The sequence below is a fragment of the Gekko japonicus genome, unplaced genomic scaffold, assembly GCF_001447785.1.
Source record: "Gekko japonicus isolate JY-2015 unplaced genomic scaffold, Gekko_japonicus_V1.1 scaffold116, whole genome shotgun sequence".
Lineage (NCBI taxonomy): Eukaryota > Metazoa > Chordata > Lepidosauria > Squamata > Gekkonidae > Gekko > Gekko japonicus.
In genome coordinates, this window is record NW_015164669.1 from 28,508 (window position 1) to 36,866 (window position 8,359).

At 43.6% G+C, this 8,359-nt stretch overlaps 1 protein-coding gene across 1 annotated transcript in view; it reads right to left on the minus strand.

Moving 5' to 3' along the window:
• Nucleotides 1-8,359, minus strand: part of MGAT5 (mannosyl (alpha-1,6-)-glycoprotein beta-1,6-N-acetyl-glucosaminyltransferase) — a gene marked incomplete at its 3' end in the record, with an annotated part of 66,753 nt that overhangs the window by 24,106 nt on the left and 34,288 nt on the right. Inside the window, exons 3-4 of the mRNA XM_015409152.1 lie at nucleotides 3,315-3,391; nucleotides 1,955-2,044 (exon numbers count right to left, since the gene is read on the minus strand). Of these exons, the coding sequence (XP_015264638.1) occupies nucleotides 1,955-2,044; nucleotides 3,315-3,391 (167 nt within the window). The remainder of the gene's footprint in view (nucleotides 1-1,954; nucleotides 2,045-3,314; nucleotides 3,392-8,359) is intronic.

Genomic DNA, 8,359 nt, shown 5'->3' on the forward strand with positions numbered 1-8,359 from the left:
ATTAGGGGTGTGTGGCCTAACATGCAAAGGAGTTCCTGCTACAAAAAAGCCCTGGTTTTGACAACAAACAAGGTAAGCAGAATAAGAAGCAAAAGGTGGGTGTGGCTGGATGACCACACTTCTGGTAACATGGGGCCTAATGTGCTAATGAGCTGTGCTGTCAGGGGTGTGGCCTAATATGCTAATGAGTTTCTGCTGTTGGGTGTGGCCTATTATGCTAATGAGTTCCTGCTGGGCTTTTTCTACAAAAAGAGCCCTGCCTACAAGGACACCAGAAGTCAGCTGTGACCTGAGAGCAAAAAGAAAAAGAGTTGGGGTTGTTGAAAAATTATCTGCCCCAGGCGCCAAATAAGCTAGGTACACCATTGTCACAAACAGTCAATTCTCTATCACTGCCCGTTTTGACAAATTACTTTGTGTGACACCAGCTCCAAGTTATCTTTAGTAACAAATAAAGCTCATATATCCACATCATTGTGGTGGTTATTAGAATTTCATTTCATGCTTGCATTCACAAATATTTAAGCTTTCAGTCTTTGCTGTTTAGCATTAATCACAACATTTATCACAGGATTAAGTATGCTGAATTTAAACTCAAGGTTAACAGCAAGCCCAAACAATATCAGTTTTATGTGCTGTCAAAGAAACCTCTTAGAAACACCCCCGAAAGTCCTTTTATGTTGCTGTTCACTAAACATAAAACAGATTGATGAGTACAACGGTTCATTTGTTCTTCTGGAAAGCACTATACTTCCTATAAAACTATGGGCTATAACAGAAATGCCACATGAATGTAATCTGTAAATATCCTAAATTCTAGATAGTTCAAAAGACTGAAGATTCCATATTATTTCAAAATGTAACAACTTGCAACACAAATCAAATGAAGGATGTGACAGCACAAAGACAAATATTCACAAGACTCCAGTTTTAAAATCTTCTCGATCTTCAAGTATGAGATGACATGTGCCACTGGTAGAAGGAACTCAGGTGAGAGGCACGAGAGGCACAGACATGAACTTGCACCAAAACACTGAGCCTAACTGTAAACATGATGTCACATGAATAAACTGTCTTGTACATAAAAGCCTTTAAAAGAGGCTTAAGACAGGACGGATCATGGAAGACAGGTCCATTAATGACTACTAGCCATGGTGGCTAACGGGGATCTCCATATCAGAATATCTGTGCTAGGAGTCATCCTCAAGGGAAGGCCTTGGCCTATAAGCCCTGTTTGTTGGACCTCCAGGGCAACTGGTTGGCCGCTGCATAAAACAAGATGCTGGATCAGATGGACCACTGGTCTGATCCAGCAAAGTTGTCCTTGTTTTATTACAGGATTCTAGTGAGTTCTCAGTTTTTATTTTCTGTTTAGGATGTTTTCATATCACATTGAAATGATTTTCCACCTAAAAGGGAAAATCACAACCTGAAGTAGGGAACCAATATTTGGGGGAAAACAAGCAGCACACAGAAATTATTTGACTAGTTATGATTAAACAATGGAAAAAAAAGTTACGCTTGTATGCAAATTGGCTCTCTGTAGTGTCCATCTAAGAGTCAAGGTACAGATGAACTGAATGGCGACTGTATGATTATGATCTATGCCAATAAAGGTTTTGAACCTGAGTCAAGGTACAGGATCAGAATTGTGTATGTCTGTTGCTTTACCATTTCATAACACAAGCTGGGTGATCAAACGACAAAATTCAAACTAGCACCCTAAATTTATGTTTTGCACGTGGAGGTAGCTTTGTTAATATCAAGAAGAATTTCAACATCTGATCCCCAGAAACAATCAACAAAAGGTACAGTCCAGCAACAGATACATCACAGAAATCCAAACATTATTTCCTAAATGAAAAGTAAGCTTCCTTTCATTTGTCACAGTAACAACATTATTCATCTGAATTTACCTGTAGCTTTATGTTTAATGTAATACAAGCTTACTGACCTCACTGAGGTAAATAAAAAAGGAGCATGTGGACCCATCCACACCATAACTTGCATAACAGGGATCGGATCGCCACATATCTTTCATCCACTAGACAGGGAGAAAAACACAAACAAAAAGTTAGGTGTTTATAAACCTGACCACAAGACTAATTATATATTCATAGGAAGACTCAGGGAACTGGCAGAAAAGAGTACTTTAGTCAACAAGGTCAACATAGGCTTCAGTCAACTGTGGGAAGTAACTGCTATAGCCTGTGGATACTTTGCACAGCCCGTCATTAGGGAATGAACAGATTAACCTAACAGTCACAACAATATGTCACTATAGTATGGCTAACCACAGTGAGCATGACCTTGTATACATTGAGATACCAGGTCTGGAATACACCCTCAGGAGCTTTTTTATTCTTATAATTACAAATGAATCATAGATAATGAAATTCCAGCACCTTTTTTGTTATCCTCAAGCAGGGCAGTGTGATCACCCACACTTTCTTCATGTGGGAAAAAATAATTAAATTAAAGGATAATTAAAATCTTTATCAGCTAAATGATCCATGGGAACTCTGATGCTCTACAACTCAAGCCCATGCAATCTACTTCCACAACTTATCATGCAGAACAAAGTTTGAGTCCAGTGGCACCTTTAAGATCAACTAAGTTTTATTCAAGGTATACCTTGAATAAAACTTTGTTGGTCTTAAATGGCTACCCACTGAAACTACCCAACATGGCTACCCACTGAAACCTCATGCAGTTATTCATGTGTCTAATGTTTTTCTTTTGATGCAAGACATAACAACAACAAAAGATCTTCTACCTTGCTGTCAGAGCAATCACAAGTAAGCCAGCCAATACTGGAACATTTCATACCACAAACTTTACATTGGAACTTTGCTAGGCAGAGATTTCAATGCACAGTAACAACATATGCCTCGTTCACACATTTAGGAGAATGGGGGGGGCAGAGCCCTGAGGTAGCAGAATGAGCTGTACCCATGTTTGCCTCCAACTCTAGATAGTGCTTTGCGTAACTCTATGTAACCACCAAAGGAAGAAAAGTTCTACTCCTTTTCTTTGCTTGCTGTGCTGGTCCCCCCACCCCACCCACTCCAGGGGCATTTTAAGCATAAAGAAACCTTCCAAAAAGTGATCATCCACCTGCAGCCTAAAGTGGTACACTTTACTCTGCCATCTCATGCCTGCTTCATTCTTTTGTGCAACTTGGGTATGCATGTGGGGGGAAATGGCACCAGTTTTTCATCATTTGTAATTCATTCAATTTGAGATAACTTAGACTCTTTCAAGAGAAGCAGGCCATGCAAAAGATAAGGCAATTAAATAGAGATTAGTCTTACTTTTATTTTGCCCTCACAGTGGGGGAAGCCATCCATAGGAGGCAATTCACACTGTTCCTGTGCTCCGTTAATAAGATCTAAAGGGGGGGAAAAGACATACACAGTATGATCATGTAATGCAGCACACATCATAACAGATTTCTGCTGTTGCACGTCCCTCCCAACGGACTGTGCAGATGAGTCAACACTGAAATACCCAGTGGAGATCTATAATTTAATACTGCCTTTCCCCTCGCAATAGGAAAACTGGAATAGGGTCATGAAACCAGGGAAAATTGTAATGAAATATGCGATTAAGAATAAAGATAATTTTTATTTTATAAAATAAAGAATAAAATTAACTAATAATTAATAAAAGAGGCTATTAAGAATAAAAATGGAAATAATTTCTCATCATTTATAATTAAGCTCATCTAACGTCCCAACCAAAAATGCAATTAACCTCTTTGATAAAATTAAGGAACAGCAATCATTCAATTACTTGTTGGAGTCAAATGTTGGAATGACAAATCATAAAATAAAATGGAAGTTTAACTGATTTAACATTTGCACACTCTACTATCAGTCCACAGGATCACATCCGTTTACAAGAAGCACTTCCATAACTGCGGAGCGGTGGCACAGTGGGTATATCCCAGTCTTAACATCTGAACTGTGTTAGTTCAAGCCCTGCGCTGGTGTGAGCAGCCAGCCTGTTGTCCCCAGCTCATCATCCACCCAGCGATTCGAAAGCTTCGGCAAGTAGATAAAATGGGAACCACTCCTTAGCGAGGGTGGGCACACCAACCTCCCTTCTGGGAGGGCGTTAGCTGACGGTCGGACGCCTGGTCAAGGCTTGTAAAAGGCAAAACAGCTTCCTGGCTACAAAAAAGAACGCCTGCAATGGATGTTCCAGCCAGGCGGTGGCAGTGTGGCAATTGACATACGGGTCCTGAGGCCTGGCCAGCAAGCAGCCTTTGTGTCATTTTGAATCTTGTCAGATCTGGGTTGAGCTCCATCACTAAGAAAAGCGGCCTGATGAAGCCCTAAAAAACCGCTCCTTTGGTTTGCACCACAGCTAGTCTTGAGCTCATGCCGTCTACTGCATGCTTTCTTCTGGAAACTCTTCTCTGCACCATGAGCCGGTGACCGCATCAGTCTGAAGAGAGACTTGTACTTTCAATAGGGTTGCCAAGTGTACTTACCCTTGCCGGCGGGGGAGTCTTCCGGGCTCCGGGAGCTCTCCTAGGACGTGCGCGTGTGCGCCACCAGCACGTCACAGGAAGTGACATGCTACGTCACTCACGTTGGGGGCGTGGCACAGATCGTTAGGGCCACGCCCCCAACGTGAGCGACGTGGCTGCGTCACCTCTGGTGACGCAGCTTCGGGGGGGGGGGCGGAGTTCCCCCCGGGGCCTGATTCTGCCGCAGTGGAAATCGGGCCTCCAAAGCGGGGGTTTCCCCACCACCCCCGCCCCTACTTGGCAGCCCTACTAGAAATATTTGGACCTAACAAGAGAGATTTTTGTTTCTTGGACTCTCAATAATTCATAGATGATTCCTGCCAGCTAGCTTCCAACTAGCTTACCAGAAGATAGCAGCTGACTTGCCAAAGAACCCTCATAAAGTACCATGTATCTTATTTATTTAAATAATTTACAACCCGCCTTTCTCCAAGGCGGGTTACAAAATATTCCAACCGTTGGAACAGATTAAATTCCTCATAAAACATAAAGACAAACCTCCATTACAATCTTAATGCCCTCTATGAAAAGCCCCTTTAAAAAATTCAGCTTGAATGGGTTCCAGAAATGTATCAAAATGTTAGCTGTCCTCACATGTGCAATTCCATGAGCAGAAGGTATTAGGCAGGGGGCTTTTTTGTAGAAAAAGCCCAGCAGGAACTCATTAGCATAATAGGCCACACCCAAAAACAGAAACACATTAGCATACCCAGCCACACCCATGAGAACATAGCTCATTAGCATATTAGGCCGCACCCACATGTTACCAGAAGTGTGGTCATCCAGCCACACCCACCTTTTGCTTCTTATTCTGTTTACCTTGTTTGTTGTCAAAACCCAGGGCCTTTTTTTGTAGCAGGAACTCCTTTGCATGTTAGGCCACACCCCTAATGTAGCCAATCCTAATGAGTTTCTGCTTGTGGGTGTGGCCTATTATGCTAATGAGTTCCTGCTGGGCGTGGTCAACTTGGGAGCCAGCTGGAACGCCGTTCCTGTGCGTTCCTGCCTAAAAATAGCCCTGGCTGTCCTCACATGTGCAATTCCACGAGCAGAAGGTATTAGGGAGGGCATTCTGAAGGCACCAATCAGAGCCTATATTTCGAGTGGTGAGACAGGGCTGCATAGAACGGCAGAGGGCACTCTGAAGGCACCACTCAGAGCCTATATTTCAAGTGGTGAGACAGGGCTGCATAGAACGGCACAGTTTTGCATCACAACATCAATCAACACAATCATGGGCATATCTTTTGGGTGTCTTACTGAAAGCTCATTAATTGCATCTTATGATGCACATTTCTTATATAAATGTACAAACCCCCCCCCCCCCCCCCCCTGTAACTGTTAGAAAATAGACATCCTATCAGGTGGGCAAAATAGACAGTAACTACTGCAATACTTGTTCTGGGACTAAACTGGCAGTTCCAGCATTTGAATCAGCTTGAGCAGCTGGCTACATGTTCAGCTGTTACTATAAAAGGGTTTTAATATTGGTAGTTTAAATTCTATTGGAACATGAACATTAACAGCTTATCTCAGAAATGTTCCAATAATGATCTGCTTAAATGTTACTTTCTCTCTAGTCATAAACCTATGAAATAGTACTTTGGATCCACAGCATTCCCTTTATCCTGAAAGGGTACATGACATTGCCGACATTTTCTTATTTAAAGGTTTAAAGTAGGTTCAAAGTAATTCACAGTCCCAGAATTTAAGGCTATGAGTTGCTTTACACTTGATGTGGCACCATGGGTACACTGATGCTTACCAAACAAAAGTGCAAAAAGGAGCAACGCATCTGCAAACAGGCATTCGATAAGAACAAAGGTGTAATCAGCACTCACAGAGCCTCTGTACATGCCCAAACTTTGTCAGAGTGTTTAAGGATCTGTGCATTTTGTATCTGCACTTCTTCTTCTGGAAATGCACTCAGCTCATGGTGCTATCTAAAGTGTGAGCCAAACTACATCTTACAAATTGTACAAGTTCACTATGGGGCCTAGCAGCCATACTGCAGCTATGAGTTCCCAGTGGCAATTACATTCAGAAGTGCCACAGGGGTCTGACTCTGATTGGGAGCATGGAGTGGAAAGAGAGGATCCTGTATCCCTCCCCCACCCCATGCCATTTTTTAAAAGCCAAACTGGTGTTAGGGGTATTATCTGCCCTATTGTGGCAAGCATTAAGTGCATGCACAGCCCCCTGATAGGGAGAAATTACACCCGCTGGAGGGGGCAGGAGCCCCTGGGGTGAACTTGTGCCACATGTTAGCCACCCTGAGCCACTGGGAGGGTGGGATACAAATCTATAAATAAATAAATAAAAACTTTTAATATGCAGTTTGTCCCGTAAAGCAGTTCTTAGTGCATCATGCTGAGAAGACCCAAAGTTCAAAGCATTTTCAGACTTATACTATCCTCTACATTTTCTTTGATAAGGTTTGTTTAACATGTGACATAGGCACCAAAGCTCAAATCATTGTCATAAAGGAAATCCTGGGGCTTTTAAATAAAATGTTACGAATAATCAATATATAAAGGTTTACTTGTCAATAATACTGGCATATCTGGAAACTATTCTGAAGATAACCTGTAAGGGGAACCTGGGATTGTGCTTGAAGGGTGCTGCTATCAGATCACTTTCAGGGCACTTGAATTCACAGGAATTCAGAAAAATCTTGAAAGGCAACATCCAATCCAGACTGAACTGGACATGTTTTTTACTATTATTTTATAAAGTACAATAAAACTACTGTTTTATAAAGTCATGGTCTTGTCCTTCAGTACACAATCTGTAAACTAATTTGAAGAGAAGTTTGCATAAGATTCATTATAGAATTTTCTGCCACAGACTTGAATGGAAAGTCCTCTTCGTAAGGGTTATTCATAACTCCTAGCCAGCTTGAGAAAAAAAAAAAACTTTCTCTATTACTCTACTCTCTCCCCCACCAAACCTGGTATCTTTTGCACAAGCTAGAACAAGGTAGAATGAAAAGACCATACAAAGATTCAAGAAAGCAACTGCCACCTCTCATTTACAACTAGGAACAGCTGATGCCCATTTTTCACTTTTCTTCTACAGACAGCAATATACACATCTTCTCTCTGAGTTTTCTATTTAGTACTAACAACAGCTTGCCATGACTACTGAATTTTCACACTATGGTTAGGATTTGCTGTCTAAAATATGCTATCCATAAATTGCCAAAAACAGATGTTATTGCTTTATTACTCCTGAACTGAAAATTCTCACACTCTTGTAGGTATCTTCCTGCTGTATGTTCTATGGGAAAACAATACTGAGTCCGAAGGAACAGTGCCTCACACAATAATGGTTTTTGGGAGCTCCCGGCTGCCGCCGAAGGCAATGGCGGCCGGAGGCTGATTTGCCGCCGCGGGGAAGGCGGGGCCAAGGCAGCGTCCCAGCGCGGAGAGCTGGGACGTGGGGAGGGGCGGAGCCGGCCTGGCTAGGCACGGCTGTGCCCCCGCCCCCCTTTGTGAGTTGCAGCCTCGTGCTCGGCGTGAGCGGACGGAGGCTGAGGTGCTGCCTTGCTGCTGGGCCCCCGGGCTTTGTTTGGTGCCGAGGGCCTCAGCTGAAGCGGCGGCATCGGCGGCGGACGATCGCCGGGACGACAGCCGGAGCGGGTCGTTCTGCGGCGGCAGCTGGGGAGCCTACCGCAGCAGGGAGTACTCCCCGGGCAGGCGGGGGCGCGAGGGCGCGAGGCCGCGCCGGAGCGCACGTAGCGGCTTGGGGGCTGACGAGGGCCGGTAGCACCGGACGGTGGGCGCGCGGCGGGGGGCGGCGAGGCCGGGGGGTTCAGCCCCT